General features: G+C 30.7%; 3 protein-coding genes across 4 annotated transcripts; 2 read left to right on the top strand and 1 right to left on the bottom strand.

The window, feature by feature from the left end:
• Nucleotides 1-1986, bottom strand: LOC126843041 (replication protein A 32 kDa subunit-B). Its single transcript, XM_050580341.1, has 4 exons — nucleotides 1774-1986; nucleotides 850-1046; nucleotides 503-778; nucleotides 1-436 (listed from the first exon to the last, which is right to left on the bottom strand). Exons 2-4 carry the CDS (start codon nucleotides 1036-1038, stop codon nucleotides 128-130), a joined length of 774 nt encoding a protein of 257 aa, XP_050436298.1. The 5' UTR covers nucleotides 1039-1046; nucleotides 1774-1986; the 3' UTR covers nucleotides 1-127.
• A 1002-nt stretch (nucleotides 1987-2988) lies between these two features.
• Nucleotides 2989-18322, top strand: LOC126842697 (UV-stimulated scaffold protein A-like). 2 transcript variants are annotated; one of them, XM_050579790.1, is made up of 11 exons: nucleotides 2989-3839; nucleotides 11298-11408; nucleotides 11674-11896; nucleotides 11967-12087; nucleotides 12148-12522; nucleotides 13193-13398; nucleotides 13457-13602; nucleotides 16768-16966; nucleotides 17223-17360; nucleotides 17432-17565; nucleotides 17862-18322. In XM_050579790.1, the coding sequence occupies exons 1-11, from the start codon at nucleotides 3718-3720 to the stop codon at nucleotides 17962-17964; spliced, it is 1878 nt and encodes a 625-aa protein (XP_050435747.1). In that variant the 5' UTR covers nucleotides 2989-3717; the 3' UTR covers nucleotides 17965-18322. The 2 variants fall into 2 exon arrangements, with proteins under 2 accessions (XP_050435747.1, XP_050435748.1); XM_050579791.1 differs by having other exon boundaries at nucleotides 2991-3839; nucleotides 13193-13386; nucleotides 17862-18321.
• Nucleotides 3834-6100, top strand: LOC126842698 (arrestin red cell). The gene has a single exon (XM_050579793.1). The coding sequence runs from the start codon at nucleotides 4079-4081 to the stop codon at nucleotides 5345-5347; it is 1269 nt and encodes a 422-aa protein (XP_050435750.1). The 5' UTR covers nucleotides 3834-4078; the 3' UTR covers nucleotides 5348-6100.
• Nucleotides 18323-19001: the final 679 nt, after the last annotated feature.

Below are 19001 nucleotides of genomic sequence, written 5' to 3' on the forward strand. Positions count from 1 at the left end.
TTAAAAATTGGAAAACATATTTTTTTTTATTTATTAACTTGATGAATGCTTATTATAATTAATAAATAGATAGAAATAAATCAGCGACATTTAAAAACTTAATTAGGATAGATAATAATAATGAGGTTCAATTGCCAAAATCAGTGACTTTATAATGATTTTCATCAATGGTAGAGAAAATATGACCTTCCTCGATGAAAAACGCTAAAATTTTTTCAATCTCAGGCAAAGCTATTTTTTCAGGAAGTATCTTTTGTATGTCAGATGACGTATAACCGGCTTCATCTGGACACTGTTTTAGTACTGTATATATCTTCAGCTGTTTCGGGTTCAAAGACAAACTGTTACTAGACGATCCAAAGGCATCACCAGTATTATCTCCATTTATTGAGAAATTTAATTCTTTGTTGTTTATATTTCCAACAGGATTGTTCATCTGTAATTAAATACATATAATACATAAATAAACATATTTATTTATATTATTATTTTTTAATAATACCTGAGTCATATTAAGTTCTTCATTTTGTAAAGGCAAAGCAATGATGCTCAACAAATGAAATGTAAGTTCGTTGAGACTGTCCAAAGGACGTACGCAGTGACAAAGTAATGTAACTTTATCGTTTTGTATTCTTTTATTGCCAACTACTTTAAAATATGTGTTTTCAATCAATTTTGGATACCTAGCTAATTCGTTTTCGTCGCCCCATTGGATGCACAACAAACGGCCGGTACAGTCTTCAATTGTAAACATATTTTTCAGTGTTTGCGTTTCCACCTAATAAGAAAAAAAATGCATACGTAATACATAATAAACAAAATTAATTTATTAAAACTATCTTTACTAACTTGTTTAATAATACCAATAACTACAACATGGACGTTCTTGTTTTCATCATTGTTTTCTAATAATTGACGAATAGCTACAGGAATAACACTCATTTGCTTCGACTCTCCTCCAGATCCGGTGGCCGGACTTTGCGTATTTATTGTGGTGTTGAAACCACCTTCATCTTGCGTTGCACCGGTGCCCCACATTTTGAAATCTGTAAGTTATTAATTATACATTATAAAATAATAAATCAAATTAATTGACATAATATCATAACAACTTTCTACATAAGTATTATCTTTGTATTTGATAAACGTGTCTTAATGGTGTTTGGACAAAAAAATATCGAGTAAGGGTCAATTGAGTTAGATTTTAACCAACACATTTTTTTTTTTCACGTTGAAAAGACTATTTCCTGAAATTGATGATAACACACAGTAAAAAAATTGTATGGATAAATTCCTATTACAAATCAATGTCACGGTTTAATGTACAGTTAAACAGCTCATGTGTCATCTCGCAAATAAGCTACTTTTCTTATGAAAGATAACTAAACAAAAAATCAGAAAAAATTCATTTCTCCCTCTCTGACAAAACAGCATTGAAAAAAATAAAACGTAACAGCGAGTGCATAATGTTATTTTGACTTTCTTTGTGCAATAAAATCACTAAAAATATTGCTTAAAAACAAACAGAATGGTCAATGGTGACAATATTTTAAACGTACAAAAGTTACCACATGATAAGATATGTATTAGTTTGAATTGTTACTGTAAAACGATGGGTGCGTTGGAATGTTTTTTTTTTTGTTGCAAATTTTCGATGATTTAAAATATTAGTTTATCGGTTAGAGAACTAGGAGATAGTTTTAGTAAAAAAATACTACATACACGGCCAAGTATTTGATGTGAAACATGGTTTTACAAAATAGAAAATCTTACCTTAGATTAAATTTCAACAAATAAATAGTATAGTGATATCTTATGTATAAAATACAAAATTTGATGGATTAACGCTATCAATATAAACTGTATGTTTAAATAGTATTTATTGTATTAAGTTTAATTGTAATAACAAAATAATAATTAACATTTAACGATTAAAGTTTGACAAAAATAAATAATTCTTACAGAGACAGTACACGAGAAAACGGAAATAACGCGGGAAACTAAGCTTTGTCCCAACAGAATGATAAGATAAGACCGTTTTCAAATAAATTATAAGTTTGGAAATCTGATTCCTGCCATTAAAACTTATATTTATTCACTTACAAAACAGTTTTAAAATTTAAATTCATGTAAATAAATTGTAATAATTAATACATTTTTTTTTTATAATTTAAAACCTATGTTTGATTGTATAAATATTAATAAATGAAGTTTTAGTAGAAAATTCGAAGTTGGCTAAACTATTTTATTCATATTGTATATGAATTATTAGATAATATGGAGTATGACAGTTATGGTAAAATCGATTACTAACACTTAATATAAAAAAAAGTCATAATTGATCAAAGCAATATATTTTTAATAATTATTCCATCTATTTAAAATGGTATCAACTATATATTATAGTATATAACTTACAGAAATTAGAATTTTAGTTTTCATATGAAATATTCAAAATAAAATATTATGGAAACAATAGAAGTAATCATAGTACGATTACCATATTATTTCAGTTTTGAGATTACTTAAACTAGCCTAAAATTGGCTTGCTTATTTTACGACGAAATCTACCTATTAAATAACTTCTTGTTGAAGAGTTCCAAACCACTAGCTTTTAACTGCTTGTTGCAAAGTACGACTTTGCTATGTTTTGTCGTTCAAATCAAAATATATTTTTTATTATTTTCGTAGTTTTCTCTTGGAAAACTTCACAGAAAATTAGAATAGGCATATCGTTGCGTTCAAACATTGTGCAGGCGGGCATTTTGGGTGTTTCGTTTTTCTCATCCATGGCTTGTGATTATTTACAATTAAATCGCAGTGTTTCTTCCAAGACTCAACATTTTTAGGTCACGTGACCGTCGTTTTGTATACGTATACGTATATATACATATATATATATATATATATATATATATATATATATATATATATATTTGCATACACATATTATAGAATCTGGTATATAAGCTGGTGTATACGGTATACCGCGGTCCGCGTATATTAATTAGAAGAGTATAGATATAGATTACGCGAGTCAGTACATGTATATAGTAATATGTAAAACAGTGCATAATATATAAATATATTATAATATATATATATATATTTATTAAATATTTACTATATTATTTGCGCAATATCCGCCGTGTCCGTACGCGAATGTGTACTTTTTTTTCTTACTATCTAATCTATTAGGGAAGTGTAAAATAATAAAAACATTACAATACGAGTATAATATAATAAATAGTTTATTACAATTATTAATTGTAATATACATTTTAGCAGTCGACAGTCGCGTTAGTAGTATACGAGCCCGCGGATGACGACACGATTGATTTGATTCATCGTTGTGGATACCCGTCGTCCGATGACGCGTTTGCTCGCTGCCGCCGCCGCTGTTGTCGCCACAAGTACGACGATATCGCCGTCGCCGTTGTGGTGAAACGGTCTGTGCGCATTACGTTTGTCATTACTTGGGACTTGAGTCACGGCCAGGACGAGTACAACCGAGAACTACTGCAATAACACTGTGCACCGAAAAGCAGAAATAAACCCTCCCAAAAAACACACAAAAGAAGCTACTGCAAAAGATTCCGCCGTATCTCTCTATCCAAAGTGCCTGTTAACATTTTTTTGTCAATATACAAATTAAAATAAAATACATTTTTATACTACAATACCTAATCCTACTTTGAAAATCGAGCAACGATAATAATGGTGTTGGACTACGATACGGTCAACCGAGCAGCCGATCTCGTCGAATCGTTAACCAACAACGGCCAAGACTTTTTTAATCGATCCAACGCTGAACTCAACGAAATCGAAAATATTTGCAAGTAAGTCAATAAATACATACCTACTCTCAATATATCATTACTATCTACTGCCTACCTACCTAAGACGGACGCAAAACGTTCGTTGGTTTTAAAATTAATAAAGCCGTTTTTTAAAAAGTTAATTTTGTTGCCATACCACACCATCCGAACACCATGGTTGTCACCCTGTTTAGCAGCCGTCGTGTAACTATGTATTGAGAGTATACGTTTCTTTGTATGTTTGTAAAGAATTATTAAAAATGGAGAAAAATAATGGGGAATCCGAATCTGCGACCCGTGGTGCTTTTAGGCAACCAACCCGAGTATTTAAGAAGAGTTCTCCGAATGGTAAAATAACTGTTTATCTCGGTAAAAGAGACTTTGTTGATCACATTACCAACGTTGATCCGATTGACGGTGTAGTACTAGTCGACCCAGAATATGTGAAGGGTAGAAAAGTTTTTGGCCATGTTTTGGCCGCTTTTCGTTATGGTCGTGAAGATTTAGATGTACTTGGACTTACTTTTCGTAAAGATCTCTACATAGCTTCTGAACAAATATATCCTGTGGGAAATATTCGTACACCGACTAGGTTACAAGAACGTTTAATCAAGAAACTTGGGCCCAATGCAATACCATTTTATTTTGAACTGCCACCTCATTGTCCAGCATCTGTTACACTTCAGCCAGCTGCTGGCGATACAGGAAAACCATGTGGAGTAGATTATGAGTTTAAAGCATTTGTTGGTGAAACTGCTGATGATAAACCCCATAAAAGAAATTCAATTAGATTGGCAATCAGGAAAATTATGTATGCCCCAAAGAAAGAGGAAGTACAACCATCAGTTGAAGTGTATAAAGAATTTGTTATGAGTCCTAATAAATTATATTTAGAGGCATCTTTAGATAAAGAACTTTACTACCACGGTGAAAGTATTTCGGTGAATGTGCACATTGCTAACAATTCGAATAGAACAGTTAAAAAGGTTAAAGTTTTTGTTAGACAATTTGCTGATATATGTTTATTTTCGACTGCTCAATATAAATGCACAGTGGCTGAAATGGAGAGTGAAGACGGTTGTCCGGTCGGTCCCGGATTCACATTATCCAAAGTATATACCGTTAAACCTACTCTACATAATAATAAAGATAAACGTGGCTTGGCATTAGACGGTCAATTGAAGCATGAGGATACGAATCTCGCCTCGTCAACAATTGTCAGTAATCCATCACAAAAAGAAAATCTGGGCATTATTGTCCAGTATAAAGTTAAAGTAAAACTTTGTTTGGGTGCATTAGGCGGAGAGTTGACTGCCGAACTTCCTTTCATATTGATGCACCCTAAACCCGAAGAAGAAATTCCTACAACGACAAATAATGTTGCCAGTCCAGATGCAAAAGTTGATGATAACGGTGTTCGTGTAGATAATTTGATTGAATTGGATGAAGATGGCCCCATACCATCTCATGACGAAGACATAATATTTGAGGATTTTGCTCGTTTAAGACTGAAAGCTGGTAACGATTAATTTGTAATTCTTTTAAGCGATGTAAATGTTAATAATACCTTTATCTAATACACAAGTTATGTATTTGTACTTGTTGAATCTTGGATGGGTTTGAGTACAAATTGTATTATTCACTTTTAAATGGATTTCTGGAAAATCTAGTAAAAAGTTGAAATCAATTTTCGCTGATCACCGATTACGTTGAAATGTGATTCTTTAAAGAATTTTGTAACACTATAAGGAACGATCTTGTGTCACATGTATTTGATCGATAGATAAACTTGCTGTACATTGTTTATTAGATGTTTGTTTGAAACTTTCCACGATTCTCTGGGCTAGCTTTCAAGTGTCTTTGAGTAATTAAAATTCCATTTTTTGTAGGCTTTTTATTATGAGGTTTTTAAAAATCTGCTGTCCAATTACACTCTTATCGAAGTTAAGTTCAAAATTATTCCTTTACAAAATATGTTCTTGTAAGTTAATAATAGTCATTTGATGTTAAGGAAAAAGTATTCTTTTAATTGGTGGCTGTGGAATTACCCAATAAAACTGTTACCTTAAAGCAATGCTCTATTTAATGTAATAAAAAGTATTGCTTCGAGTTTTATAGAAAATAACCTTACGAGTTATTGATGTGATTTTTTTTAGTTGAACTCCAACGAGAAGTATGCATTTAATTTTGTAATTTTATGACATAACATTCTATTGATTGATTGAAATTCACAGTGAATATCAGGTTGCTCGTAATTTATAAATGATACTTTATTTAATTTCTACAATGGTAAACACAAATCACTTGTGATTTACATAAAATCATTTGTCGTGTTGATATTTTAAATAGAGATTTGCTTAGGTAAAAAACTTATAAGGTATTTACTATTATTTTAAATTTAATTAGGTAGGTGCCAAAAATTAAAATTTATCGCATTGTATAATATATATATTTTTTTTTTTGTGAATTTTTCATTTTATACTATCTGTTATGTATAACTTTTTTTATAGGCCAGTAAATATTTATAAGTTAACATTTTTAACTATTAGTTCCAATGGCATTAGGCTACTTATAGATTAAAAACATTAGGTTACCAGATATTTAATAATTTTTTAATGTTTTCAATTATGTTTCGACAATCGATTAGACGTAAGGATACAGTGTTAAGCTATACTATTGTTATATAATATATTTATAAATTATAATAATACACATATTTATATGCTTCAATATATATATATACAAATATATTACTTAGTTCAATAATTATGTGTGTGTGCATTGTGATTTATATATTAAAAATATATTAGCAATTGAAGTATTATATAAAATTAGCAAATATATGTTTCATTAAATAAAATAATTCCCCCTCCCTCTTATATTTCTTTTATGACTTTTTTTTTTAAATAATTTTATTTTGGCTTTTAGTTTTTACTTTTTAGGTATAATCTTGTATTGTGTTGCACAACAAAAAAACTACAAAATTTGTATTAAAATTTAATCTTCCAACTTAGCACAAATATGTTTTAACTATGATTATTAAACATATTATTTACATACTAAACTAAACTATTTTCATTATATGACAAATAATCTAAATTTAGCCCAGCTTTTTTTACAAGTCTTGAAAATTTATAATCAAACTGATAGTTTAGTTTAGTGAGTCCCATTATGGTTTTTGTACATAGGAAAGCTGTAAACTTTATAAATAATATTGTTATGGCAACAGTCTAGTCCTTTCATGTATGGTAACTAGATTTTAACAAGGTTAATACAATTTATACCCATATATAAGGTTATAGTTATACTTATTTAAACAATGTACTGTATTTAAATCTAATATTTTAGCATTTTATGACTACACAGTTTTATTCTATTATGAACATAAAAGCATTTCAATTTAATAAAAAATGTTTTTTTCACAAAATGAACCTAGAAAATTTTAATAATAAATGGAAACAGTTGAATATTTACGCTACGTGTATGAAATTGTCAAAACTTTCCTGTAGTTGAAAATCATATTCAAATTAGTATAAAAATTATTTTATTTTTATTGTATTTTCGTAACAATGGAATTATTTTTGGCGACAGGAAAACTGCAAGACAGGGTGAAGCATGATGGTTTTTTATTATCAATTTATTTTTTATATACCATTTTTTATTATTATATTACTTTTTTTAACGGTGGGACAATTAATTTTTAATTTTATTGTACGTCTATTATTCATTCGCAATTAACAATTTAACTAAAATGATTCGCTCTAATGCATAAGCTTAATTTACAAATACATATCAATTTAAATTTATAATAAAAGTGAAAGCAATATTTAATACAATTTTTAATTAGGTTCACTGCCTAAAATATTTGTTTATTTAATTTGTTTATATTGAATACTGTTACATAACTAATGATTTTTTCAAGCCTAAAAATTCGTAAATTTATAAAAAAAAAAAATATATATATAAATGCTTGTCCAATACTATTGTGTGAGTACGAGTATAGTTAAATTATTTTAGCAAAGGTATTTTTAGGTATACTTATATAAATCATTGGATTTTTTTTTAAATACATTGTATGCATAATAAATATACATTATTCTCTATTTGAAATTATATTGTAATTTTATGTAAAATTTGTATATGGTTTATTATTTTGTACTCTCATCGATTTACCTTCTAAACGAAAAAACCCATTAGAGTAGGTAATGATTTAGGTATGTATTATAATATGTAGGTTTTACTCTCACACATTTTTAGCTATGCCGTACTCCAATTCTGTGTGATAGCAATATGTTTTACCCAAATAATTTTACCTAAAATACAAGACAAAATGGAAAAAATTGTATTTTATACGTTATTTTCCCATTATATTATGGGACGTTTCAATGATTGGGATTTATACCTACCTAACTACGGCGTCAAGTAGGTATTTTTTTTCTGGTGTTTTTGTGTAAGCTAGCAATTATTTAGTATTGGCCTAAAAATATTGGTTTTATTGGGTTTTTGTTTTATCTAAACGTGTTAACTGATTATTTTTTTTAAATCTTGCTAAATAAACCATGTACGCCAAAAGGACAACAAATGTATAATTGTTTATGTTTACTGTTGATAAAATCCAGAACTTTGAAGTTTGAATACTTATGTACTTTAACCTTTCGGTAGGCGCGTGGCAGCGCTGAGTGCTGTTTTCCCATTGTTTTCTTATGATAACAAAAAAAGCGTGCCCACCGGAGGGTTAAAATTGGAATTTAGAATTTGGTTATTTTGATTGTACACTGGCCAAAGAACACACTTTTGAACTGATGTTATAAAAATGTATATTATTATTTATGATTTACAATTTAGGTATTTGGGTATTACTGATTAGGTTCCCCTCTTCTCTGTAAATGAAACGAGTGATTCTCTTGTTAAATAAATTGAACTGTCATTAAAACTATTAATCCAACCTTTATTACCTTTATTATTAGTTCTCAGAATACAAGTAGTTTTTAGGGGAAATATTGAATTAATAATTTCTGGGTAATAACGTCAATTTTTGTATTGGTTAATAAACACATAAATGCGAATGTTTGTTCCATCTATAAAGTGTGTAGACATCTCTATTACATGTATAGTACACATGTTAGTAACTAATTAGTCCTTGGGTTAAACCTCGATTGAGTATACAAGTGTTCTTAAGGTGACAATTGTTTTTCATAATTTTTTTTGAAATCGATTATTAAAGAAACCGGGGTAGGCAAAAAAACTCCAGCAGGGATTTATAAATGCTGAAGCACAGCATTTTTGTTCTCTGAACATGATTATGAAGGTGGTAATAAATGTATACCACCGTGCAAGAGTAAGCAATTTTTTGAAAAATTGGTATATTACTTATACCACCATGCTTCAAAGGGTTAAGTTCAACAAAAGCTTGGTATTTATCCAATTCTATGAGTTTTACTGGTTTTTATGCATACCACAGTTGGCAATGACTCGGTTTTTTTAAGGCCATTATAGAAATGGTTTTTTTGAGGTACCTATTAAAACCCACATTTGTGAATAAATGTCGAGTTTTCACTGAACCGAAAAACCTCATGAAACCCATCATTTGGAGTTCTGATTATCTAAAACTTACTGGATCGGGTATTAAAAAAATCCAAGATAATGCCAACTCTGAACAACAATGGGAAACATTTTCTCGGGTTACTATTATTGTGTGGTAGGAAACTCATTAAAAAAAGATCTATAGCACATCTACAACACCACATTTTATTGACTAGGTAACTAGTGGCAAAACGTTTACCTGGACGTATAAGGTAGTTACCGACCTAATCGTGTCTACTTAAATAGGAATTAATGGCATAATAATAATATGATTTATATAAAATATCACGTGTTGTACGTATTGACCATTGTGTTCAGTAAACGGTAGATATTTACCTTCGAGCGTTATATACGTGCTGACAAACGCCTAAACAGAATTTACACAATAATTATTAGTGTAGGCATCTATCAATCTGTAGATACATACTGATTGGTTTATAATTTTGTTTTCCTCGGAAATTATTTATCACGATTGTTTAGGGAAAACAGTTGCCCAAATGACAAAATATTTAGTTTTCCATGTATAAATCTCGAGTTTCGACTAAATACTACAATATACTTTATGCGATTGGAAAATGCCAAGGTGGCATCTCCAAAAACTATTATTTGTATTACATGTTTCAATGAAGTTGGTCATGAATCATGATCGATTGAGTGTTGCTAATAGAGTAAACTTAGATACCTAATATGTATTTAAAATATGTTTTTTAGATACAATTATTATTGGCATATTGGCGTTAATTTTGTTTTCTTAATTGCGGTCAGTTGACATTAGATGAATAATTGTATGATATGCAAACACAGATTTATGTGGTTTACCTAGTATGCCTAATTATGCCTTATTAAAATCATTCTGTTATTTTTTCCCCCCATTCTATCCGAAATAGAATATTATTAGTTGTAGTTGTTTCAAAATCACAAAATAGATACCTAGCACCTGACACTTGAAAAATAAGTTAAAACAAAATATTTATATTTTGTTTATTATAAGCCAATATTGTTATTTTTTTTTGTTAATTTGTATTGTAGTCGAGTGTCGAATCATGCTTGGGAAACGTCGACATTGTTTTGGCCTCGGACGTAATTGCTCGCTTCCTATTTTGGCATTCATTCGATCAGATATTATATTAATGGTATACACCCAATTTTGTTTACAATCGCGCCCTAATTGGTAGGTATTCGAATATCATTCGACTTTTTCCTCGAATGAAGCGAACAAAAAGTAAACATGCATTATAGCGATGGGTAAAAAAAAAACATAAATATGATAAAGAGAATTGAGTTTTGAGTAAAATTATTTTTACCAGGAATGTGGGCACAAGACATAAAATATGTATAATTTACATTTACACCGTACCTATTAGATCAATCAGTCAATCTACAACAATTTTTATGGTAGATCATTTACAACAATTGATTTGATCTATTGAATCATATTTGAATACATTTATTGGAGTAGGTAATTGCTCTTTTTCGCGCAGACGTTTCGTTGCATTCATTATTTTTTATGTGGTGGTTGTTGAATGCTGATTATAAAACGCCATCAGAATTTAAGTAATACAAGGTAAATTAGACGTTGGTGTGACATCTCTTTTAAAATATACTTTAAAAACTCTACACGCAACAAGCCTATAATGCAATTCATTGTTAACTATCTAAAATCAATAAAGAATTTTAAAAGAAACATTGTTTAAGATATAAGATAGAAATCAGATTTTGGCAGTACCTCAAGGAAATAATTAATTAAGTCTAGTTTAAATGGTTTCTTAAACGGGAATATTATGTTTTAATAGCCAGAAATATCTTTTACATTGTTTTTATCAGTTTATTTTATTTTCATTTACTGTTGAAACTAAACGCCCTTTTTTACTTACACCTACACTTCAATTTTTTTAGAAAATCGCCTGAGTATGTAGAGAGAGTTCATGTGTTAGTGTTACATCAGCTAAAAGAAAAGCATTCAGAGGTTCGACTTGGTGCTCTTCGTATTTGTGATTGTCTTTTCAAGTAAGTATTTTAAATCTCAGTAAAATATTTTAATAATCTTTATGTATAGTTTATACATAAGGTTATCAAGCCTCATTATTTTCAACCTTGATTCGATCTCCGCAACTATTATGTTTAAAAATTATAGTAAATTTTTTTTTATCGATATTCAAATTTGCGTAACAGTTTGGTGTGTTTAATGTGTGGGACTTAACTCCTAAGCAAAAAACTGCAAATAGTTTGTAGAAAGGCAGATTTGATTTATAATAATTAAAAATTGGTTTAGGAAATACGAACATTTCAGAAAATTAGTTGTCGACGATTTATCCGTTTTTCTAAAGCTTACCGTCAACACTGACATGACCAAACCGTTGCCACCGCCTAAAAAATTTGCCCGAGAATTGGAAATGGCGGCCGTCAGGTGCATTAAGGAGTGGAAAGACAATTTTGGAGCTGACTTTGTAGACGAATTCGATTTCGCTTTTAGTTATTTAAATAAATATAAAAAGGTAGGGCGTCCCCGGACACTATGGCTGCGTTTGACATCCCTCACTTTTTTCCATGACGTTTGTTTTTTAGATTGATTTTCAATCGATGACCGTGAGGTCGTTGGACGAAGCCAGGCGGGTCGAAGACAGAGAACGTCGACAAAAGCACGTGAACGAAAAGAAACTTCGAAAAATTCGAAACGAATTGAAGGGTAAGATATTTTAAATGTGAGGTGGTAAATATTGTTTTTCTATGTACCACTTGTTTTCAGAACTTAAACCCGAAATCATGGTGTCAGCCACGAGTCTAGAAAGTTGTCTTGAGCTATTGATTCCCACTCCCGAAGAATTTTCCATACCCGAAGTGGAAAACGACAGCGGGGATGGTCGCTCTTCTCTTCCTGTCGTACACGACAGTGTTGCAGTCAATGTGTCCGATGAAAGAGTAGCTTTTAGGGAAACCGGCATTATTGATCCAGGACACTCGGTCACGGTTTTGCTGAAACCAGGCTTTCGAACTAGAGTGAAAAAAACTGAAGACAACCGGGCCATTGTAGAAACCGCCGACGAGCAGACCAAACTTATAACCGGCAAGTACTTGCCCAAAGTCAAACAATGGCTGCAGGATGTGGCCAAGATGACCAACAGTGAGTAGAGCTATTTTGTATGAAAGCCGTTTGTTTGTTGGATCATAAATAGTTAGACTTAAGTAGGAGTCTGCGTATTTCCACGCTTTTCTATCTACTCTATACATATCATTTATTTCCCATTTGTTATTCAAGATATTTTTACTTCTACTCGTTTGTCACATCAATTCTACTGTTTCAACATGCTTATATAATCATCTCTATCTATTCGGCCTTTGGACGCAACTCACAAATCATCACTTATACGCTCATTCCTAAATGAACTTCCATCTCAACTATTTTCATTTTCCTACCATCTCCTTAAACAATACCCAACACTCACTTCCATTGCTGGCTTCACCAATATGTATTTAATTGCCCAATCACTTTAAATTATATTTTTTTGTCACATCACCTCCCTAGCCTCTTTCTATCTCATATCGTTTCTACTCCCTTCATCACTAAACTCAAACTCTAAGGTTGTTTTAAGTGTAGTTTAACGTGCACGGGAGTTGTTAGTTTGACATTCGAAAACAGGAGATTTCTTTTATTGGACGGTGCGATCTTCTGTTGAAAAAAATAGGGTTTCACACGAATTTAGTTAGTCAATCAACTATAATCCCAAACCGAACACCCTTCTGAGCCCGTTTTGTACTGATACGAGAAGGAGTAGTATATTCTTTGTGTATAGGTGAGGATGGTTTGCTGAGAAAGATCATTGAGTTAAAGCAGTACTTATCGCATTTAATGGACCGAGAGAACAGGATAACTTATTACGAGGAAGAAAACGACTCTGACGATGATTCGGACATGGAAGAAGTACTGCCACCCGCCTGCTCAGCGGATGAACTGTTGGCGCAGCGAATTTCCAACAGCTGTGGTACCGTAAGTGACATTGTAAGTATTGGTAACGATTTTAATGTTGACTAATTTGGATGACTTAATTGTACCGCAGGATCAGTTCACAGAAGAAACAGCCGTCCGACCTCCGGAATCAACAGGCGAGCAGAAAAAACACACTATGGCAGTGCCTACTTTACCTTTTGACGTCGACCTTTATCACTGGGAAGATGATGACGTTCCGGTTCCTCGGTTGTTACCGTAAGCGTGATTGAGTTTCGTTTGATTTTTAGTCAATTTTAAGTGTGTTTGCCCAGTGGCCAAGAGCAAGTAGTTCTAGTTTCGACCTAGCTCGGTCACTTAATTTTACAAACCATTTTCGACGTTATTATGTTCACTCCTTTTATATTTGTTTTCGACGAATGATCATTAGCCTTTAACGCGTCTTTTCTATAATACCTGTCTAGTTATTCTTGGCAGACTTGGCAAAAAAAAAAACCAATAAATGTTCGATATTTATCTAAAAATATTGGTTTTACAAGACTAATGCATATCCATCTAACTTAAATGGGTCGGATTTTTTTCAGAAAAAATCTAGTTATTACCAAATGATTCTCGATAGTTTTTTTTTTAATGAACACTCATGTTGAGACACAGTAATACTACAGGCTATATGTCAGCATTTCAATTTGCATAACCCGTGAAGTGCACATTTATTTTACTATTGGCCAGTAAAACCCAACGGACGTACTTAAATTTACTATTGGCGCGTTTCGAGGCTACCGATTCTCATCAGGGATTTTGCGTTGTTTTTTATATTTTACGGTCGTCTGTTTTTAGTTGAACCAACCGTTGTACATTTACATACATTATTGTAGGTCTGTTTTCTTTCTTGTACGCAAGATCGTTAACGTGTCGGTTGAAGGCCGACAAATGGATATTCACAAGTATAATAAATATGTGTACACACGATTATGTCTTGTTGAACGTTAACGTAATACAAACGTGGTGTTATGAGAATGTAGTATTTCCAATAATCCACGTGCTGGTATTATCGTTTTTTTATTATTTATAACTCACTTATTTGGCTAGCAAAAAAAGCAGCAAAGGCCGCTGCTTAACTGGCCGAAATGGGAAAAATCAAAAAAGTAGCAACTAGTCGATTATGTTTTGTTATTCAATTTTTTGTTATTTGACTGACTATTGAATCAGATACCGTTATTGTGGCGCTCGTTTAGTCGATGTTTACCTGTCTAATAACAATTCTGTTTAGACTATTCAGCTCAAAAAATATACACTCGATATGGACTACAGGAGACATAAGTCAAATATAATTATTATAATTCTAAAATTGGTAATTTTAGCGGGTATTAAATTCAGAATCGAATTTTGAGTTTCGCGTAAAGAAACTAGTTACGTTTTTTGTTTCGGTTATAGGGTCTGAAAATGTTTTCCATTTTTTCGAACCCATTAAAGGATTCTCTATAGTCTTTAAAAATATAAAGTATATTATTGCCAGTTAAAAGTAGATACATAAACCATGCATTAAGTTTTATTATAGAAGAAAAATCATAAATACGAACGTGCTTACACGCTTTTTTGCGTTATACGAATCATTTGATTTAATGGGTACTTAGAGTTTTATTGAAAGTTGTATCCGTTTTTACTGTATTATTTATTCTTCATATAGTGTTTGTATTATTGCGTTTGCAAAAATTATTGACGACGTCAATGATATTTGATAATACGCTTTGTATAATGTTTATTAACCGTTATAACTTATAAGTAATTAGTAATTATGTATTCGCAATGACTTTAGTTAATTTATTTCTATAAGACTTAATTTCTAACGATTATTCTCTAGTCTGAACGGTTTTCTACACACTATTCGTTCGCTTCAATTTAACAACAAACATTTTATCATGGATTAAGATATGAATAATCCTATTATGAACACTCATTAGTTTGAGAGTTTTTTTAACGATACACTTCATCAGCAAAAAACTAGAATTCTTAATGTGTTCAAAGAAAAACTGCGAGATTATTAACTCAAGCAAAGATAAGTATACTGCCCATAATAAATATGGTACTTACAATTAGCCCACATAGTGTTCTAAAGATAAACAATATGTTTAAGTAGATATACGTAAGTCTAGGTGGACTCGAGAGTAAACAGGTTTATATTTAGAATATATGTTAAGGTTATTCTGTTAAGAAGAATGTTGAAAACGCAAGCATTGATCGGTTATTAGACCGAGAAACCAAATAAATTATTTAAATTTTCTATTTTAAATTCACGTTTCAGTATAGAAAAAAAAGAAACACGATCTATTGTTATTCAATATATTGTTTTCTTATTTATGAAGGTCAATGTGTTAAAAATTGTTTTTTTATTAATATTAAAAATAACGATTGAAAAAAAGGAATCGAAAAAGGTTAAGTTCTAACCTATCTTGTAGTTATTTGAAAAGTACATTAAAAAAATGTATAATAATATTGACTATGGATGGTGTTCAATATTATATAATTTATGTATATGCATTAAAATATGGAAATTTGTTTAGTGATGAGTTAAGACCTCAAAGAGGGCGTCAAATGACTTTTGTGCGTTAAACACGACACAGGAGATGTACTTTTCTGAAAAAATGAGTAGTTTGTGTTAAAAAAAGTATATCTATTAAAAATGTGAGGCTTTTCAAGAACTCGACATTGACGATTTTTAATAAAAAAATTTTGGTCAAAGTTATAACCTTTGGAATTTTGTAAAATTAATTGTTATAAAACATAGTCTCTAACTTAATCGAAATTCGCGCATGTCAAAATAAAGTTAAAAGTCTCGTTTTTAAATTTTTTTATGTATATCATTTTACGCTAAAGCTCATGTTTGGATCTTTAGAAGGAAGATGTTCTTTCGAGTCATGTATTCGTTAAGATAATGGCCAAACAACCGCGTTGTACGATTTGGAAACAAATATAAGAACATACATTTTGATTTCTTTTAACCATGCTAATATATGACTGAAAAATTTTGCTTAAACTCGAGTTTTATTAGATCGGCTGTACTTACTTTAGTCTATTTAGTGGGAAGAACACTTAAACTCGAACCGATTTTTGGCCAAGAGTTTCAATCTGTAGTGATATAATCTTCAAAATTCTATCACACTCTCCTATGACAAAAATATCTTTAGTCGCAGCATACTGCTATAGACTCAGAACAGGTTTTTTTTATCATCGACAAGTCAAGTTAGGAAAGATTAGGTTAGGCCGCGATTCATCTTATTGAAACAACATTACTCTTTTGGTTAGTTTACTGAAAAATAAAACTTTTATTTAAATTACTTTTATCGTCAGTCTCGAGATGTTTGCTAAAAATTTGTATTATATTCCATGCGAATTTACTAAATTTTGTTGTTGTTGCTTTTCCAGGACTAATCCGGATGGTCACAGTTTCTGGTCGTCCAATTCCGTAATGGAAACCGACGGCGATGGAATTGTACAACCAGGAGGTTCGTCGAGCTTACGTACAAGGGTCATCGAGTTCACGGGTAAATTCGAAAGAGTTGACAGACAGTGCCGGGCTCCGTTGCCCAGCGGAAGACTGTGTCCGAGAGAAGATCGTTTTAAAGTACACAAATTAAAGATCTAAAATAGAATTGGCAAATAAACAAGAAAAATCCACTAAAGCACAACAAATGTTTGATAGTTACCCTAAAAAAAAAAGGGTTTTATGTGTATTCGATTTAAGCAAACCATTAAAAACTTTAACTGGGTTGTGCTTTTTTTTTATTACAAAACCCCTTTATTATTGCCAACTCTGATTATACAATATTATATTTTTATTATTAAATAAATTCGCCTTAACTTTTTTTTACTTTGCGCAGTGTCCTTTCCATGGTCGCATTGTGGCCAGAGACGAAGTGGGTCGACCGATTGATCCAGAAGACGAAGTGGCGTTGGAAAAAGAGAAAAGTACTGACGTGCCCGAATGGCAAGACCCCCAGTTGCTCAGAGACATACAGGTTTGGCAATAGATTTTGTTTTGAATAATATACTTAAAACTAGTGATGGTTTAATCTAGTATGTTTTTTAGAGCGAAACCGGCGTTGACTTAACTATGCCAAAAAAGGGTAGTAAAAAGAAAGTACATAAGTATCCTAAGCTGACGGATTTGAAAAAAGAGCAGGACACTCCTCGGGCACGATTGGAAAAAAAGATATTTAAAAAGTATGTGGGAAATTGTTGTACAAAAAAAAACTGTTTGGATAAAAGTATTTTATTGGTTATATTTCCTACTTTAACCTCCAAGTAGTCTTATCTCTAAAAATTGGGAGTTGCGCCGCGGTGTTTACACCGTTTCATGTCTTGAAGTAAAAAAAATTTGTTTTTTTCGCCTATTGTTGTGTTGATAATCTTTCAACAAAAAGAATTTCGAAAGTTGCACTAGGCTGACTAATACTTCTCAAGTGTGTTTGCATTAAATGGTTATATTAATTATATAACTATGACTATTATGTTTACAGATCTTCTGTGAAAAAGGTAGCCAAGATTTTGGATAGTATGGACCAAAGAAAATTTCGTGATAAATTTGGCGATCAGTTTAATTACGTCCACGATACAGCCTGAAATTTATAATATTCTCATGAAATTGAACAAAAAATGTTTATATTTATTTTGTTATGTTGTTTGTTTTATACTACACTAGTATAAACAAACATGTATTTATATTTACAAAACCCGAGTGGTTTTTTTGTTGTATTGTTAAAAAATTATTAATACATAATTATATAATTGTTGAATATTGTCTAAAGAAAAAATCTATAACCTAGTATTAGTAATGGGAATCTGAAAATCTGGATTTTTACAAAAAAAACGCTATTTAAGCCACTTAAAAATCAATTAGACATTAAGGATTAAAACTAAAAAATGTTTTACATTTTTAATTTAAAAGTTTTTTGCAACTCACTACACAATTACATTAGAAAATTGTAGACTTTTTGAAATACTTTTTCTAGAAGAATTTAAGTTTTCTTACATTGCTAATTTTTAATTTAACTATAATAAGCTTTTTTTGGCTATTGGTTGAAATTTTAATTAATAAATGTAATACAAATTGTACCAAATTGTTAATCGATAAATATATATATTATTGTGTAAACGTCATTTTAAAAACTAAGTGTGTTACTCGATTGGTGGAATTTAAATTATTTATTTTACAAATACTGAAATGGTCAATCCTTAATGTGGTGTAACTCGAAGGTGATTTTTTTTAGCTTTTATTTTACAGATAATATACACATTTTTTTTTATTCGCACATTGTTTTAAAAAAAATAGAACTTTTCCCACTCTTTCCCTTTAAATTGTATTGCAAGATGCTATCTATACATTTTTTAAGTGTAGACAAGAGTAGCTAAATTGCCTATTTAATGCGCCTTCTTATAAACATTGGTGTGGGGGGCTTGAAAAAGTGAATAAATTATATACTTACAAATTGAAATTTTGCTATTAAGTAATTTTCATTCAAAATATTAGAATCGATTTAATACAATGAAAAATCGTAAAACTACTTATCAATATTACTTCCAATTTAATAATGTCATACATTTCAAATGTAAATGAAAATAATTATCTAATTTCTATTCCTAAAAAAAAAAAATACATT

This window comes from Adelges cooleyi, unplaced genomic scaffold (assembly GCF_023614345.1).
Source record: "Adelges cooleyi isolate 19-005CV unplaced genomic scaffold, UGA_ACOO_1.1 ACOO_flye_CR_arks_rails_tigmint_CR_PRNA_574, whole genome shotgun sequence".
In the NCBI taxonomy this organism is placed as follows: Eukaryota; Metazoa; Arthropoda; class Insecta; order Hemiptera; family Adelgidae; genus Adelges; species Adelges cooleyi.

What these genes read in the sequence shown, in the direction of transcription:
- LOC126843041 (XM_050580341.1), bottom strand. Translation starts at nt 1,038, where the DNA reads ATGTGGGGCACCGGTGCAACGCAAGATGAAGGTGGTTTCAACACCACA. An exon ending in TTATTGGTATTATTAAACAA is followed by an intron (nt 779 to 849) that starts GTTAGTAAAGAT and finishes TTTTCTTATTAG; the next exon opens with GTGGAAACGCAAACACTGAA. An exon ending in AAGAACTTAATATGACTCAG is followed by an intron (nt 437 to 502) that starts GTATTATTAAAA and finishes ATTTAATTACAG; the next exon opens with ATGAACAATCCTGTTGGAAA.
- LOC126842697 (XM_050579790.1), top strand. Translation starts at nt 3,718, where the DNA reads ATGGTGTTGGACTACGATACGGTCAACCGAGCAGCCGATCTCGTCGAA. An exon ending in TGTGGCCAAGATGACCAACA is followed by an intron (nt 12,523 to 13,192) that starts GTGAGTAGAGCT and finishes CTTTGTGTATAG; the next exon opens with GTGAGGATGGTTTGCTGAGA. An exon ending in CGAGAGAAGATCGTTTTAAA is followed by an intron (nt 16,967 to 17,222) that starts GTACACAAATTA and finishes TACTTTGCGCAG; the next exon opens with TGTCCTTTCCATGGTCGCAT.
- LOC126842698 (XM_050579793.1), top strand. Translation starts at nt 4,079, where the DNA reads ATGGAGAAAAATAATGGGGAATCCGAATCTGCGACCCGTGGTGCTTTT.